The sequence below is a fragment of the Epinephelus fuscoguttatus genome, linkage group LG12, assembly GCF_011397635.1.
Source record: "Epinephelus fuscoguttatus linkage group LG12, E.fuscoguttatus.final_Chr_v1".
NCBI classification, from domain to species: Eukaryota; Metazoa; Chordata; class Actinopteri; order Perciformes; family Serranidae; genus Epinephelus; species Epinephelus fuscoguttatus.
Genome location: NC_064763.1, coordinates 26,312,006 through 26,331,149, shown reverse-complemented (window position 1 = coordinate 26,331,149; position 19,144 = coordinate 26,312,006). Strand labels below are relative to the sequence as shown.

The 19,144-nt window shown below is 40.1% G+C and overlaps 1 protein-coding gene across 3 annotated transcripts in view; it reads right to left on the bottom strand.

Annotated features, from left to right (window-relative positions):
* The window catches only part of LOC125898908 (pro-neuregulin-2, membrane-bound isoform-like), an 86,520-nt gene that overhangs the window by 12,544 nt on the left and 54,832 nt on the right, over positions 1-19,144 (bottom strand). For 2 of the 3 annotated variants that reach the window (XM_049592963.1, XM_049592962.1), the window contains exons 4-5: positions 7,450-7,570; positions 2,274-2,332 (exon numbers count right to left, since the gene is read on the bottom strand). In XM_049592963.1, the coding sequence (XP_049448920.1) occupies positions 2,274-2,332; positions 7,450-7,570 (180 nt within the window). Of the gene's footprint in view, positions 1-2,273; positions 2,333-2,762; positions 2,840-7,449; positions 7,571-19,144 lie in introns of all 3 variants that reach the window. The other variant, XM_049592964.1, reaches the window with a different exon arrangement.

Below are 19,144 nucleotides of genomic sequence, written 5' to 3'. Positions count from 1 at the left end.
ATTTTGTATGTGGTTGGGTCCACGACTGAAACAACTGCCATCTTGTATTTGGCCAGATGAGTAAATGTGCTTGGGTGTAACTGTCCTTTATATTTCAACTCACTAGCTTTTGTTAGCTAACTTTAGCTCCTATTTTCTTCCGTATTTACAGGGTCAAATGTTTCCAGAGGTCTGGTGAAACGCCGTTAAAAATCTGGGTAGTGGCTAAACACACCTGAGAAGTTGTCATAGCTCATTGTAATTGCATCCAGCTCGAGGCATGTTTAACACAAGGCTTTGACGTTAAGCGTTAATGTTTGGAGGAGCGAAGTCAGTTGACTTCACTCCTCCAGGCTGAAGACGGAGGTTTTTGATCCACTTTTTTAATTTACTTCTTCCCTTTACTTCTTATTGTTTTCAGGACTTAACGTGGCCTTTTTGTTTTCCCAATGTGATCAACTGGATGAGCCATAAACAGCGCAAAGCATAGCCATACGTGCAGTATTAGCAGTCTGCATCCAGTTGCCTGCCCTTCATCTGACAGTGCAACAGTTTATGACGTCATATGCACAAAAGCTATTGGCAAGAAGCTGGCAATAAGATACATATCATGGTACAGTGGTTACGATCCAATATATTGCGATACATTGCAATACTCTATATATTGTGATTTATTACAATCTAATTTAAGAAGTTAGCAGTTTAAGCTTTATGACTCTGCCTGTTTCACAGGCCTGTGCTCTTTGTGGTTACTCCAGCGACGTGTTGTTATGTTGGAGTGGAAGAGTCAAATGGCCAAAGATAGACTACAACACTGCTGTCTAGCATTGGGGGGTTTAAACGCAACATAAAATGAACCACTGCCACAAGTCTCTGCATGTCAACTATTAATCAAAAATCAATAAAACAGTATCACAAAAGATCATATCACGCAATTATTTCTTACATTTCTGTCTTTAAGCTGATGTTTTCTCCAGTGGGTCTAATCTACACGAGATCTCAGTTGTTTATGTTTCATACCTGTCAGGTCACTCCTTTCAATATCACATGAGCTACTTTACAAGTCAGCAACCAACAGCTGAACAGTGGTTTTCACATCGAAACACCTCAAGGGCAGAGATCTATCAAACCGTAGCTCTCCAGAGCCCTTTATCTAATCTTGGCATAATTTCGCACTTGATGGATGTGTTTCTGATGTTGCCGTGCGGCGTGGTGACGGGTTGGCGTCTCTGACCCCAGGCTAGCAAAGTTTGACACGGCTCTCTAGTGGAAGCGTGTGAACTCGATGTTGATGACGTCTGCTGCGAGAGCACCACTGTGTCGCTGAAGCAGCGCCAGCAACAAACGCAATTTGCTGAACGTTCTGGTGTGGACGTGACAATGTTTGATGTTTACTAGAGTCTCGCTACAGGTCGTAGGTCTTAAGGGAGTTGTGCAGCTGATTTGAAAGTTTAAAAAATTGGTCGCAACTGTGATCCACAGAGCGAGAACACTAACATTTAAAACATTTGCTGTAAATAATTGGAGCTTTGGGAAATCCCCTATTATGTTTAAAGTCAAATCAAATTAGTTTGGAGTAACATGAGTGGATTTTTGTCATGTTGGCTCATGTATGGCCTATGTACTGATGAATGCACATTTTAAACGGGGGTCACAATTTCACACTGATGATGTTTCTTGTTGGTCTGGAGGGAACACGTAATCAAATGCCTAGATCTTAAAAAAGAGAGACTAAGTTTTGAGCCCTCAACAAACATTTCTTTATCAGTTAAGCCAGAGCACCACTTAACAGATTCAATCATTTGTCATGCCTATTAGTTGATGGTAATTGTTCAGGCCTGTCTCTCTATCAGCTGTAAATCATACATGCTTGTGTTTGCGGCTGACTGCATAAACAAGCATCATCAGTACGTGAGATAAAGGTAGGGTTTTAGTCATCGTTTTTTTTTGCCATTAGACCGTGTCGTTACATGCAGCTGACTTTCTGTGCAAATCAACTTCCACAAAGCATCTAAATTCAGCCGCCTACTTGTTGCTTTCTAACTTACTATCAGCTTGTATTTGGGGTGCGCGCATGCAACACACTGCGAGTTAAAGGGCACACAAGATTACATGCAGACCAAACACAATAACAGACTCTGCTAAACTATGCCAGCTTGTGAATGAGTCATCGCAGGAGGCACAGACACAACTATTAGGTAATAACAGGAAATTAATGCAATCTCTCTACACCCAGCATGCACGCATGACACGAGGACAGTCTGACAGAGTGACAGAAGAGGAAATTGACATACGGTAGAAACTGGCCATAACGTAGGTTTGACAGCGATCACCAGTAAAGTCATTTGGACACCTGATGGGAAGAAACAAAGCCACAAAAAGAGAGAGGGAAGAGAGAGGGTGGTGGGTGAGTGAGAAAGAAGAAAGAAAACAGAAAGAGGGAGAGAGGGCGAGGGTGGAGTGAAAAGGAGAGTATGCGTAAGAAAAAAGTGAAGAGGGAGAGAGGGAGGGAGGGAGGGAGGGAGAGAGAGAGAGAGACAGAGAATTAGATCAACAGCACAACTACAGACAGCAGAAGCAGAGTGTTCCCATGGATGACACCACCGTGTGCATGGTGTAGTGCACAGCTCATTGCGTGTTGACCTGAGGAAGAGAAAGAGGAGGAGAAAGAGGAAGAGAACTTGGGGTGGGGGTAGGGTGGGGGGGAGGCAGCAGGAGTCCACAGAGGTAATCCAGTGACAACTGTGTCTCTGTTCTCAGCTGCTCATATCAAGTGGACATACTTTTGAAAGGATTGGGCATGTACAACCGCAGCGGCTCAGTCTGTAAGCATCGTGGGCCGAAGTATCCGTCCGGACATCTGGGAAGGAGCAGACAGGTGTTATGAAAAGGAAAACACAGGAAGTGAGGTGCATTGTAAATATTATGGGATTAGATCTCCTCACAAATGTTGTTAAAGGTCACAGTGAAGCCATATGGATAAAGCAAAAAGAAAAAATCCCATCACACATGAACTCAAACACTTGATCTAACATTATGAAATCTTGTCATATCTTAATGTTGTAGTTTTATTGTAGCTATTGTTAATGTTGTGTTGTCTTGCTATTGTAATTGTTGAAACCGTTGTGTCATGAGTATGTTCTATTTGTAATTTTTTATATAATAGTGTCTTTTAGCAGAGTTATTATTCTCTGTTTCCTGCCCAGGGACTACGGATGAAAATTACTTACAGCTAACTCTGGTCCCCGTTAAATAAATAAACAAATAAATAAAAATATAAAGAAAGGGAAAAAAGAGACACAGGGAACTTTATCACTTCCAAAAGTAACCCAGCAGTAGTAAAGACTGTGGACACCTGCTCATATTCCCATTAAAAAATCAATTAAAATAAAGTTAAGACACAACAATGAATTGTTTTACCCAGAAAAGTAACAAAAATAAAATCTGCTAAGTAAGGGTAGTATTTTGTATACTACAAAATATGATAATAAAATAGAAATAAAACTAAAAAAAACATTTTAAAAAGTAAATAAAAGGCAAGTTAACAAAACCAGGTTTCAGATGAGGATATAAAAGGCAGTATATAGGCTCCAAGGGCTCTGACAACAAAGGCCCACCTTCTTTTTGTCTTTTTGACCTCAAGGCCCAAACACACTGAGAGCGATAACTGATAATTGACGCGTGTTGATTAATGGCGGCGCACTGCAGGCATCGGATTTTAGATTACAACATCAAAGAACCAGCAGCATTTTAGGAAAAGGTCGCTATTTTTATGTAGGCATGCACAAACCTGTGTTAAAGCTGTCATTAATGTTCCATATATCTCTATCTGAGTAGACTAATGTTACATAAGGCAGGAGAGGAACTGTTGGGTTTGTGCAGCCATCTTATTTCATCTTTTTTTTTTCTCTAATCATAACTTTATACCAAGTTAATTAAATGCTGTTGTTAGGTTTATGTAGCAAGTTTTATGACCAGTAGGTGTCAGTATACATGTCATGGTAGACAACTCAAGGTAGGTCTGTTAAGCTAACATAATGACTAAGGATCTAAGCTTTTATTGTTCTTATTTTTAGTGTCTGACATGTGACAACGCAGTAGTTAAGACTGATAGTAATAGAGCTGTTGGCAATGGTGGTTGTTTTCATTGTTTATAAAGTTTTAAGCTAAGCTAACAGAGCTAACGTCAGCTCTTGCCCAAAACTGCTATGCACTCTCACTACATGTCTGTCCCTCTATCTCTGCCTCACTGACTTTGGTCACTGGGTGCTAATTTGACGCCCGAAAATCGAAACAAAGTCAGAGTATGGGCGTCAAAGCAGTCTGATGTGCCTCAAAACGCTTTTTGTGCATGTTTTGGCCATTTAAAAAAAATTGGTGTAATTCAAAATGCGTGCGTCAGACGCTTTCAGTGCATTGGGGCCTTCAGTCTGTATTTTGAGGGATGAGAGAATAGGGACGTTTATGAGTGTATGGACAAAAAGGTGGTATGTGCCATGCACTGCTTTGTACGTGATCAATAAATCAATCCTGGGGAGCTGAAAATGGGGTAATGTGGTTTCTTCTCTCGGTGCCTGTCCAGAGCCTGGTGTGTGTTCATAACCTCCAAATGTGACAGTTTTATAACAGATATCATCGGACAGGGAGGTAAAGTACTCAAATCAAAAGGAAATAAAATCCTGAATGTCCAGTTTGAAAAGAATGATTTAAATATGGAGATGTTCTCAGTGGGAAAACATGACTGGACAACTCTCTTTACGTCTGGAATGAAACATAAATCAGAGTCAAGAGAAAATTTTCTGACATGTAGGTCTATATTCGTGTAGCTGTGTAACAGACTACTGTATCATCACCATCAAGTGCGTTGAGCCAAACCATATTTCCTCATTATAATCCCATTAGGATGAGCAGTTGGTCTTTTAGGGGCACCGACATTCCACTCGCAGTCACAACTAGACCACCAGTCCAACAAAGGTCATTGCTCGTGATTTACTGGTCTCACACAACGCCTCCCAGGAGCACCATAACATTCAGCATTAAATTACTCATCCTGAGTGATGGTGTTTAACTGGGGGATAACACCACCTAGACCAAGGAAACTTGGCTGAAAGATGAAAGAAATAAACTGTCACTGCATAATTTAAAAATCAGATGAGTGTGCAAATGTCCACGGTGGTGCAGCTGCAAACTCTATTACCGCTGTTTTATCTTTGGTTTAAAATAAATGAACCATTATTTATTATTCTGTGATCAAAAATAAACATTTAGGGGAGAAGAAAAAGAAAGTTTTACCATGTGTTAGGAGACAAAAAGCAGGGACTGTATCTAAAGTCTACATACTCTTGCTGCTGAGAATTCTGCTTTCCTTTCAATGAATTTCCTTTTAATAAAGACTGCTAATGTACTTCTAACATTTTTACAGAGCTGAAACATTCAGTCGTTCAATCGATAAATTGTTTGACAGAAAATTAATCTGCAATAATTTTAATAATCCACAAAAATTCTCTAGTTTCAGGTTCTCACGGTGTGAAATGTACAGCTTTTCTCTCTTTTACTGAATATCTTCTAGTTTTTGAGTGTCAGTCAGACAAAACAATCAATTTCAAACAATTCAAAGCATCACCCAAACCTTAAGGAAATTCCAATTTAATTTTTTCACTCTTTTTAAAAAATTTCATAGACTAAAATGATTAATCAATTGACCCCTAGAAAAAAATAGTGAAAACTAAAATCTTATTTAATTCTTATAAATTCTGCTATTGTCACACCATATAGACAGAAAAAGAAATATAATAGATAAAAAACGTCTAATTAAATGTTAAAATGCGAAAAGACGTTTAAAAAAAGTTTATGCTTTTTGTGAAAATGACAATTATTTGTTAATGACTGATATTTTCAAGAGGCTAAATTCCTTTTTTCAATTAATTAATGTAAAGGAAATTATCAGACAAAAAAAATCCTCTACCTCAGTGAGTTACTTACTGTGGGTCATTCATTAACCTCACCTCTCCCCAAAACAAAGTTTATGCCTCAAAGTGAAGGAGCGGGGCATTAAAGTAGGGCTAGCTGTCTGCAGGACTTGTTTAGCCAGTGAGTAATGCCCACTGAAGCCTGGCCTATATTGAATGAGATGGCTGTGGGGCAACAAATCCCTGCAGGCCTTCACTGCATTATCCAACTTTTCTGGACCCATGCCCCGGCCGTGAGTGAATTAGCTGCAGCAATTGAGTTATTGCTGCCTCCAATTTGTACACAGCGTATTGAACGGCTGTTGCAGCCATGTCCTCGTTGCTTGTCGAGCATTCTTCCGTGGGCCAACTGGGCACAGAAGCACTATATCAAACCAGTCAGAGGACTTGTGCTGCGATGACATATGGTCAAACAGAACATGCAACATAATATTTGACAACCATGAGAGAGATAATGTAATTTTGTTTTGTAAGTACACTATTACAGCACAATTAGGGCTGCATCTAACAGTGATTTTTATCATTCTCTTGATTTATTGATATCTTTGGGTCTGTAGAATGTCAGAAAATATCTAAAAATGTTTATCACAATTTCCAAAAGCAAAATTTGACTTATTTAAATTGCTTGTTTTGTTCAACCTTTAGTCAAAACACCAAAGATATTTGATTAAATATGACAGAAAACTAAGGAACCAGACAACATTCACATTTGAAAAGCTGTGAATGTTTTGTATTTCTGTTAAAAAAACAAAATAGGTGCAAATAATTTTCTGCCAGTTGACTAATAATTGCATCTCTTCACGTAAAAGTGAAGTCAGTGTTCTGAAAAACAGAAAAAAAAGAGACAAAACTGTTTATTTTAAATGATAACTCCTCCTGGACATCGTGCCAAATAATGTTTCTTGACCTCGAGTCCAATACAAACTAAAATGTAAATCTCAAAGTACAAAAAAAAAAAAGTTGTTTCTGTGATAATGTCAACCTGTTTGTTCCTGAAAAGCTGAGATACATGGTTCCTCCAGCGCACTTTACACATGGGTCTTGATCCCCTCTGCCAAGGACCTCAAATGTAAGCAATGATTCTATTTACCTCACTGGGGGCCTCTAACAGGCATAAATATTTGCTCACTACTAAACCAGTGACTCATGACATTTTGAAAAGGCTTTTAATGTGCAGCCCTCCTGTACACTAAACATGACTTAAAAGGATGAGCACACCGCCGCCTCACTCCATTATTAGTGTTAAAATACACAACAGGTGGGTAGTTAGGCAGACTGGCAGCATTTCCCTGTGATGTGTTACTGCTGCTGCTGAAAAGAAAGAAGAGCGGGGATCAAGTGCTACCAGGAAAATAAACAGCAGGATAAAAAATGTGTAGTTAGGAATATTACTGGAGCACAAACGTTATGAAAGGAGTTTTCATTAAGGCTGCGAAAGAAAGGGAGTTGACAAGGGAACATTTTAAATGTGAACTCAAAAACAAAAAAGGAGATAACTCACTTGCAGGAGAGCTGATTTATACCATGTATGAAGTAACAGTCGCCGCCATTCACACAGTAGGCCTTCTCTGTGTCGTTGCATCTTCTGGCGTGGCCTGAGCCTGGAGATGGCGTTGTGGTTACTGAGAAAAACAAAGAGATAAAACACATTAATTGATTGAAAAATCCTGGTTATCCATTTTCAAAGTATGATCTGAAACAGTGGTTCCCAACTGGTCCAGCCACGGGGTCCAGATTTCTCCTTTGTCATTAGTTCAAGGTCCACACAGTTTAATATATTCAGCTTCATACTTGGGTTCGGCCATGTTGTTGAACTAGTTTGCTGTCTTGGTCAAGTAGCTGTCCATTAGTCACTCACCCTACAGCAGGAAACGGCACCTTAAAATAAAAGTTCTGTGCCGAAAATTCAGTATACTTAAATATAAAGTGGGTTTTTCAAGCTTAATAAGTTTGCAAGTCACTTGCGGTCCATTTAGAATGGACCTGTGACCCACTTTTGGACCACTACTCACAAGTTGGGAACCACTGATCTATAATGCTGTCTCTCCTGTGTTTATGATGTTTATGTTTATGCTTTTCGTCTGTACAAACGGCTGAATGAAGTTTTGGCAGGTGATATTTGTTTATTGTCAGGATCATTTCAGCCACAAGAAGGTGAAGTCCACCAAAATCCCAACAGGGCTACAAACATTCACGTTTTCTCCCAGGGTGGTTTTGAATTCTCCATGAACTCTAAACTAAAGGTACACACAGTATATCCTACTCATAAGGGGTAAAGTGTCCCCATTACTGTGCCTAATGTTACAGTAAACTAATGTTAGCTATGCGGTCCACTTAATCGTCTGGTTAGCCATGAACAATGTGTTTTTCACTTGTTAGCTCATGGGCTAACAGCCAGTGTCATTATAGCTGATGCTAACGGCAGATTAGCGCCAATAAAAATACATTTCTAGCCAAAAAACAGGCATGGCAGTAATTTTACATAACTTGCTAACACACAATATATGTAGTGCATCTTGTGTTAAGATTGAATGGAGACAATAAAACTTGTTTTGATGAAAACATGACTGCTTTTAGCCCTAAAAACAAACAAAAAAAATGACGGAACTTAGAAAGATCACCCTGGCGCCCTTTTTTTTAATAACTTGCAGACAAACTCCTACACACTGTCTAGCCTGCAAAATTAATAGGTTTATGGCGACATTTTGGTAACTAGACCTTCATCAGGCATGCGACACTGTTCATAAATTTAATATATTTCAAAGTTGGACAGTGTGCTGGAATTTTAGTGCAAGCTGTGTCCTGTTTGTCCCTCTCCTACGCAGCTGTTTTGAAATAGAGGTGTGAAGCACTCTTTTGTTCTAAACCTTTTTTTTTTCTTTTTTTTTTTTTACCTGTTTTTAAGTCATGAACACAGGAGAGAAAACTTCCAACTTGCCTTTTAGGGCTTCCATACTTGATTATTTCAAAAATAAAATAAGGAGGCATCATGATACATGATTACACACAGGATTTTGATTTAATAACCTTGTTATTTTTATCAGTGTGATAGTCTTGCATCTCTACAAGCGTTCTCAGCCTTGCTCATATTATACACTTGTATTTCCACGAGAACTCTTAGTTCTCCATCCACAAATGTAATTGTGCCTCTAAGCAGTGTTGACACTATCTCAAGAAGTTCTATGAGCAAAGATAAATATTTCCCTGACACAGCGTAGGAGTTGTTTACACGTTGACTCAGGTCCTTGGAATGGCCCAAAATGTCATGTATCTGCACTTAATCCCTCCTGACTGAATAGATATAATATGTCTGCTTATCGGGACGAAAGAGGGGACGTTTGAAAGAAGGGGAGTGCTGAGAGAGGTGTACAGCGGCAGGATCGGGCTTGAGGAGGGAAAACTGCGCATCTCGTGTCAGATGTTGATACGTGATCGCAACTGTGTACCTGCTGTCAGGTGCTATTCGCACCTTGGCAAAATGTGACAGTTTGCTGGTAGGAACACAGAAGTTTTCTGATTGGAGGACCTTCCTTACAACTGCATGGGCTTCAGCAGCCTGATGCTTGTGTCTTGCAGAGTGTTGTGACAAGAAATTGCACAAGGATCTTTCCTCAACTGGGCCACTGGCTCTGACATATAGTAGGCTGTTTGCCACCGGGACAAGATTTCACAACTCCAATTTGTAACACAGTTGAAGAAGTCGGTTTGACACTCTCTCCTCTGGTTGGAGAAGTGCGCTCTGTGTTGCTCAGAAGCACACTTCTGGTTTAGCTAAAACAACAGAGGTTAATTCCCAAGCTAGTTAGCAAAACAAAGCAAACAGATGACATCAGTCTGCGCTTCACTTGCCAGAGTGCGCGAGTAAAGAACAAAGTCAGCACTTCACTTAGTCCAAACACAATATTATAACTAAAACTAAAAATGTTATGTTAATTATTTAGTTATCACTCATGCAGAACTAGGATGTCGACTTCCTCTCAATGTTATTGTTGGCTTGTATTCAGGTGGTTGTCATGCTCTGGCAGACATAAAGGTTTCCTATTAATAAGATCCATCCAAACAACAAACCAAGTCATAAATTGTAAATCATAAATCTGTTTTCTGATGAGACACGTTGATATGAGTTGTGATTTATAACTGACCTTTTATTTTTGGAATAAAAAGGGTATATTTGTGTTGAAGTCATAAGCTGTCATGTTATTCTTCAGCCAGAGTTCACTAAAGATGATTTAATGTTTCCAACACAACACTCATCCACTGTCACCTCAAAATTTTTTTCCAAGAACATTTCCAGGTTTGCCAGTTAATCAGAACTACCTCATCTTCACACCTGACCTCTCGCTCAGAGCACAGGAGTGTAAAACGCCTCATAAAAAAAGATCAGACATAGCTGTCGGGGAGGAAGGAACCTCAAAACATTGTAAAAAAAAAAAAAAAAAAAGGCCCTCCTACGCTCAAAATAGAAGCCTTGTGCAGTCTTCAACTGTTAAAACACGCAACACAAAGGCGGCAAAACAAGCTGCGTGAATCTCTATCTGGGGCAGCAGCCCATCCCAGAATGCACCAGTGGAAGGGAGGGGAACGTCCTGGACAGATCATCAGTCCTGTGCAGGGGCGGGTTAACACACAGACAATCATGCTCACACATAATCTCCAGTCCACCTGGTTTACATGTGGGTGGACTGGCTGTGGGTGGAAAACAGACGACCCGGAGAAAAACCCACACAGGGAGGTGGAGAACATGTAAACTTCACACAGGAAGGATCAAGGCTGATCGCTGAACCCTGGACAAGTTTATTTGGCTACTGGTCACACCAAACCTGTTTCACTGTAGTCTTACTTTTTCACTCAGGCGCATCATTGTCAGTCAAACAGATACTGATACTGCTGTAATCTGGAGCTTCTGGAGAACGCATTTTAGTTTAGGTGATTATTGCCCCAAATTAGCTTATTGCAGAACCTCATAATGATACTTTGCTGTCACCAGAGGACAGCGACATCACCTAGTGCTTAAGCTTAAATATATTCTAATTGACCACGACCTTCTGTTGTCTATTAAGATCACGGATACCTCCATCACATTTCTGTGATTCATCAAATATTCAGCGGGCCACCCAGTGCACTTCATCGGCCAGCTCTGCATGAAATTTGGGATTAAAATGATCCAAAACCACATTACGGTACAATACTTTCATTAAGAGATATAAAATATATGTTTGATTTTTAATATTTCATGTCCAGAGGAAGACTCAACATTGGTGCCATTGGTGAAACTCAGTAAGAAGGCATTTTAAAATGTATTTGTGGTGAAATTTTTAAACTTAATTTTGCAAATTCATCATATTCCTCTCCATCGCTTTAAAGAAATACTTAAATCCTTGTCTGGATGATGACATGTTCTTCTGCAAATCAAAATATGATTGATATCTACAGTCTAAGAAAAACTTTGGATTTCGATCCAAACAGCTGTCACCGGAGTCTTGTTTTGTGTTGCCAGTTTTTCCTGGAGAGCTGCTTTCTTTTTGAGACATGACATATTGTTAGTATCTGAACCTATTCATTTGTAAATCTTCTCGACAGACATCTCACAAAAGATTCAGCAGCACTACAAACAATGAAGGCATTGCACAAGTGCTTAAAAGTCAGACTGGTGAAGGGTTACTAGGTTCAGTCCCTGAAGGGTGAAAAAACCTCAACCTGTGACGTTCTCCTGATAACATCCCCAGATAAATGCCAAACAGTATATATCAATCAGCTTTATATATTTACAAGGATTTTTCAGATTGTTTTCCCACAACTTGGAAGCATTCAGCTAACTGCTTCAACTATCTTTCAGTGGCACAAATCCCAAAGACAACCCATTTGAGAATATTTGCCTGCGGTCATCAACTGACATCTAATCTATGACACTACACAGTGTTCCAATTTTCTCCGCTCTTCCTCTTTCTCTGCCATCTGCCCTTCTTTCCTTTGTGTCCTCCAATGACTCCCCCATAGTGGACATGGCGTTGTCACACAGGGGAGCATGGAGAAGTTGTGGTTTCAGTACGACTCATGGAGACAAAGAACAAACCTTAGAAATATTTAATTACTAAGCATATATATATTGATCACAAACACATATAATACAAGCTGCGGGACAGCGTGCAGAGCCTGGACACAAAAAACTAATCTGTAAACAGAATTCAGTACAAATATCAAATACTGATGATATTCGTCATATTTGTGGCTGGCGCCTCCCATGTGAGTAGCCTACATATCGGACGCACACAAACCTAGTGACACAGTCAGATTATGATGTTTTCAGTTTGATCCAACAGCCAGAGGCCAAAGCAAAGGAAGTGCAACTAAGGGGGTGCACGAAGCATCTATAAATCAAACATGTGAACCGTCCTCAGGTGTTAGAATAAACTTAAAACTTGACAATTGACACCTGCCGAGCAGCAGTAAAATGTTGGTGACCATTGACTTTTCTGTACAAGAGTCCATGACTGCAGCGAGTGAATGCCCGCGTCTTCATAATAATGCTGTGACCAGCCAGTGAATCTGTTGTCGCAAACAACCCGAACATGGATATCTCCTGGTTATAGGTTTATTTCTTAGCCTAAAACAAAAAGATATACAATTATTACTCATTTGAAATCCCTTGATTGTGATGTGGCAATGTTACAAGAGACACATCTGAAGGATGCTGAACCTGTTAACCTTTATCTGCTCAATGAAACTCTCTCATGGTTATGTTCAGGCGCTCACAGCTTTTGGCTAAGGTTTGCGAAACAAAAAAAAGATCTGGATTAAATATCGAAAAACCTTGAAAGACTTCAAGGTGTTGAGTTTATTCTGTAACTTTTAACCTTATCCACATTCTTTCCCTAGCCCAACCAATGTGCTTTTGTTGCCCTAAACATAACCACACAAGGGACTCAGGATGCCAAAATTTAGATTTGAGAGATATCCATGGATTACGCACTATCCAAGTGCCTCCTAGAGTCTGGCATATATAATGTGTTCCTCCAACAAGTAATGTTTTGCAATACCAATAAAGCACATTCTGTTGCAAAATCCTTATTCAGCAATTATTGTGCAATAAATCAGACGGAGGGGCATTTACTGACTGAAAAACTAATTTGTGCATTTAAAGTTTAAGAGAGAAAACTTGCACTTTTATTGTGAACACAAGTGTTTTCTCCGTCTCTCTTCCCCTTTGATATTTTAACATAAAACAGCTGAATGTCTGACAATGGGTGAACAGCAAGAGTTGGAGTGACCCACAGAGCTTTGTTTGGCCCCTTGACTTGAGTCTGACACTGTAACAAGACAAACCAGAAAATAAGAAATTATTAAAGATTTTTCCGGTAGTAGTTTTCTCACTTATGGAAAGGCCATACAAGGAGAGGTACATACAGACCTCGTCCCCACTATGAAACAAGAACAGTGTTGTTTTTTTTCCTGAGGTGATCTGGTTCAGCCAATACAGTGTTTACTCAGGCTGCACCACATGTTTACCCCAGATTAAAACTAATGACAAGGCCAAAAAATTTATTGACATGGTTAGAGATACAAACACAAACAACAGAGAAACATCTCATTTTAGGGGCTTCTGATGTAGATGAAAAATTATATTTAAATTATTGTACTAGTGTGGGTTTTAAAACGGATAACTTTTGGCAAGAAGTGGTGGGAATCCATTTGCTCTATAAATGACTTTAGACCCATGGTGATACGCTGTCTCCAGCTGAAAATGACATCACATTTCTATGCTGTTTCCCGAGAGAACCTGGGTTATATACATAACCACGGACTGCAATCTCTGAAAGAGTTATTTGTCTTTTTTTCTGAATCTGTGTTTGCCAACTGAGAAGCTTTATTTTGCACCATTTTCTTCTTTCTTTTAGATCTTGGCTACGTAGCAGAAGGGGAGGGACCACTTTTCAAACTGGAAATGGCGGCTGAGGACTGTGTGACCGTGAACGTTGCTGCATGTGTTTTTTGCAGTAAGCACCACTATACTGTTGTCGGATATAAGCCAGCAGTATGTTTATTGGGTTAATTTAGCAGTCTGTAATGATTTGGTACTGCGAACGATAACGTGAATGCTAATGCTAAAGCTAATTTGCGGTCGTCATTTCTGGTAAGCGCACAACGGCCGTGTTTGGTTTGAGACAACACTACCCTGTTGAAATTTGCGCACTATGCCAGTAAGTACATAGTGCACACAGTATACTACATGAAAGTGTACTAATGGAAGTATGTGATTTGAGACACACTAAGAGTCTGCCATGTTGTTTCTACAGTAGCTCAGAGCGGACAATTCAAACACTGGCTCTAAAAAGGGCCTTTTGCATTTTTGCATTGGCCACCATGTTTCTCCTACATGCTTGCCACATAAGAGTTTCAGTTCTGCAGCCTCACCACTACATGCCACTAAATCCTGCACACTGGACATTTAAATGTTTAATCGCATTAGTTGTAGATGAGTCAGCTGTTGTCTCTATGGTCAAACACAGATTCAGAAAACAATTTGTTTTTCTTTAAAATTCATTGCACTTGTTTTAAAGGGTGTAGGATTTAGGGGCATCTATTGGCAAAAATGGTATGTAACATTCATAAATATGTTTTCATTAGCGTGTAATCACCTGACACCAAGAATCGTTACCATAGAATGAGCCGTTTATATCTGCATACGGAGATGGTCCTTTTCTACAGAGTACCTCAGCGCGGACAATTCAAACACTGGCTCGAGATAGGGCCTTTTGCATTTTTGGCCTCCGTAGTTATACTTCACGCTTGGCACATGAGAAAAGTTTCAGTTCTGCAACCTCACCCCTACATGCTACTAAATCCTACACATGAGACCTTTAAATATTTAATCGCATTAGTTGTAGATCAGTCAACTGTTGTCTCGGGAGGATTTTTTTTTTTTTTTTTTTTGGACTAAAATCTCCACACAGTATTGTGCAAACACATCTTTTATATGCTGCTCTGCCTTGGTTTTATATTGTTACTGTATGTGAACACTGTTGAATGGCTGATGTTGAATGATTCATTTGTAATCATATAGTGAGGCTGCTGTGAACAGACAACAACAATTTCTTTTGACAGTTGGTATAATAACATGTGTAGTGAATGCTGTGCGTGTTCATCATTGCCATGTGGAGCAGCTGTTGAGCACGGTTAGAGTGGCAGTAATTCTTGTATGTGTCTAATGAAGAACGTACATTGAACCGTCATGCATGTGTTATATATATTGGTCTCAAACCTCCAAAAAGCCACAGTGTAATTCAAACAATTTATTTTACGAACTAATCAAGACACATACTCCGTCACTTGAGCGCTCCTCTGTTCCACCTGCTCCAGTTAGTCCTGTCAGCTCAAAGACTGTTTTTACTCTTTGAAGTGATAATTAAAGGAAGGACAACAGTGGGCAGCACTATTAACAAAAATAGATTTGTCTTATTTGGAAATTAACAGGTTTGTTCTAACACCTTTTTTATAGGTTGTCATCGTCTTTCCAGGGACTTTTATCTGCATCTATCCCCAAGAGGCGAGACGGTAATGGTGAGGCTAAAAATGGTTGATAAAAGAGAGACTGTACCCTGATCATAGCAATCTGGGTGTTTCATACTCATCTTGCGTTACAGTGCAAATGCATTCAATCACTGTGGACGCATTCCAGTCATGGCCGGAATGACATCAAACTCCGTTAAAATCTTTACATGTAACAGGGAATCCATAAATATCATGCAGCACAATCCCCCACCTCACAGAGGGGACCAGAGTTCAGGTGTACTCGTCAAGGTTGACTCTGCTTTCCTGGCTTGATGTTGGAAACAAATTCCTTTAACCCATGGAGGACATCAGCTGCTAAACAGAGTTCATTTATCTGCACTTATGTGGCCAAAGTTTAGTTAAACTCGCTTGATTTTCTTTAACGTCGGGTTTCAACTTTCATCCGCCCCTGTAGCCCAGGGGCTGAATCTGAGTCTGAGTTGAAGAGGGGTTTCCTCTAGGTTAGTGAGAGCCACAGTGTTTAGCCATCAGCCCCTTGCCACTGACTTTGATTAATCCTTCATGGCCCAAGAACTGAAAAGAAAAGCTGGGGGTGCAGGCAGGACCATCTGGAAACCTTCATAAACATGCCTGTCTTTCCACGCTCTCCAAAGGATTCTAGGAAAATCGTAAAAATGAAAAGAGAGGTCCCTATTGCACAGTTTTTTTTCTTCCTCTTGAGGCACCCTGTGTGCATATGCAGCAAACAGAAAAGCGCTCTCACTGAATCCTAGCCCTTGCGCTGCACCTCACAACCCAGCCCCGAAACACTGAATTGTGTAACGAAATACATTTTCAATTGGTCTGTCCATGCTGCAGAGTTATACACATGTCGCCCTAATTTATGACAAATGTTGATAATTTACCACAGCTTGGCTTAATCTGTTTCACTTCTGCACTGCAATTGAACAGAAAGGCATCGCAAAACACGAAGCCGAATCTGATTCCGCGCAGGGAGAAAGCCAAGGCAGTTATTCAAGCAGCGGCGGATCGGTTCCATCTGGACTCTGTTATGGCTTTGTGTTTTCACTCTTAAAAGCAATGTTATCAGGATAAAAAGTATAAATTATGTAGCCTATTTGGGAGTGTGTCAGAGAGTGGGAACAGTGTGCAGACCAGGTCCGTCTCTGCCAGTACTGCATTTCTGCAGTGAAACAAGTAAGATAACGGGACACGAGGGTCCAACAACTGAAATCCATACCTGATATTACAGGTCCAGTGCAGGATTTAGTGGGATATAATGGCAGAAATGTAATATAATATAATGCATATTTTATTTTCTTCAGTGTATAATCACTAAAGAAATGAGAATAATATGAAATGAAAATAATATTATATATATTAAATAATATTAGAATGAGCTATTAAGATCTACATAGGGAGTGGGTCCCCATTACCGGAGATCGCCATGTTTCTACAGTAGCCCAGAATGGACAAACCTAACACTGGCTCCGATGGGGACATTCATATTTCCGCATTTTGGCATCGGCCACCATAGTTAGAAGCCCATCTGCATTGAGCAGCATCACAAAACACACTGATTTGTAACATGAAACTGCTTTATTCTCTGATTGTACTGGTTTGAATCACCCGGTCCGTTTGTTTCGGATAATTCGGCTCCCGGTAAAAACCTCCTGATTGTCTGGATCAGAAAAAAAGATGAGCACAAATGAAATGGGTTAGCACACATTAGCATGTGGTGGGCGAGCTGTCCGTCCCTGACAGTCAAACAGCGCCAGAGATACACTGATTTGTAACATGAAACTGATTTTTTCAGTGCTTTTACTGGGTTGTTTGGAGAGGAAGAGACCTCTGTGGATAATTTGGCTCCTGGTAAAACCTCCTCAAAAACGACCACTGATGGAATTCTAACCAGGAGAGGTTTCAGCTGGTTGCAATCTCCAATCGTCACCACTAGATGCCACTAAATCCCCCTAAATCTTACACACTTTACCTTAAAGATCTTGAACCTATCAGTAAATGTTTAATTATACTCCAAATGTAACTTTTTATGGCCTAAGATACGTGCAAAAATCTTTGAGTGAAACATATTCTTGACCAAACCAAGGCAATTAAACAAAGTGCGTTCTAGGCAGTGGTGTGTGGGTTGGATGAGAAACTGATAAATGTCTTAAGTACAGACCCTTCAGGAGACACATAAAGAGGACGATATCTGTAATAGCTCTGCCACCCAGACATGCTTTTCCACAAGTCAGTTTTATGTACCAGAAAAAAAAAGCTAGGAGCACCCCCCCCACCTCCCCGACTCTTGGCAGGGAATGTCTGACATGTCTCCTGTTACAGCTGGGACCGAGATCTTTTATCTCTATACTAGAGGCTAATTCATATTGCATGCATTCTTGCTACACTTGTGTGGACTGCATTATGTTCCTCTCTGCAATCCGAAAAAGACTGCCTATCTAGATGGAATGAATAAATAAGATAAACAGATAAGGAAAAAGTAGAAAAGACCAAATTGGTACGTGTGGTTTTGGTTCAATAAGAAGTTGTTGACAGCCGGGCCTGATGTGGTGAAAGAGGATGTGCAGTGAGGGTTAAGATGATGCATGCATGAGAGAGACGGTGGTTTTTAGCTTTTTATATTGCAGGAATAGTGGTATTGAATGGTGTTATTATAGCTCTATAGAAAGTGGAGGTGGAGACAAATTACACCAATAACAAAGCAGAATAAACACCTGGACTTTTTCGCAGACATTGCATGTGCAGGATCTGTGCTTTTTGATACTTCATTCGAATTTTCTAAATCTAATAATCAGTGGAACACAAAGCATGTATTCATTTTCAGATTTAGAACTGCGACATATTTTTACAGAAACTCAAGTCCAGACAAATGTAGCAGCAATGAAAGAAGAAAAAAAGAGAAACAAATGAGGAGAAAGGAAAAAAGAGATGGATACAGGAGTAATGCAGGGAAGAGGAGGGCTGAGAAAAGAAGGTTTGTCGACAGGATCTTAAGTTGGAAAATATTTCAGCCTGCCAAAGCCAACAAAAAACAAGCACGCACCGACCTCCACACATACAGTATACTGTAGGCACACCCAATCAATGGCAATATCCAGCATCTGTGTCTTCCAGCACTTTGAACAGAGTCGAAAATGAGCAAGAGAGATTTCATGTCAAATACCCCGGGAAGAATTAAATTACTATTTACTGTAGGTAGGACACACGAAAGAAGCCATTATGAATGAGGGTGCACTTAAAGCTTTTTTTTTTTCAATAGAAAATTATCCACAGTTCAAACACCTTCAGTATGAAACAGGAATGTTTAGAAATGAACAAAATGGAGCCTGCCAGGAACATTAATCTACCACCCACTCTTCAGCAACACTGCCACCGCCACAACCAGTGTGTCTTCTTTTATATTCTTGTCTCCTATTACCATTTTTCAGTCACATAGCTGATATGCCTGGTCTTGCCTGCCTCAATCGTCTCAGCACTGAAGTGAAATCAAAGAGCAGGCCCAGTGTGTGATTGCACAACAGCTGCTCATGCACAGCAACGAAGTAAAGTGCACTTAGGAAGGGCAGGGTATGGTGCGGGCGCATAAACGTGTGCTGGTATGGCCACTGGCGGGCACCAGTATGTGTGCAGTTGGCAACAAAGTGACACCTGGTGTTTTCCGCGGC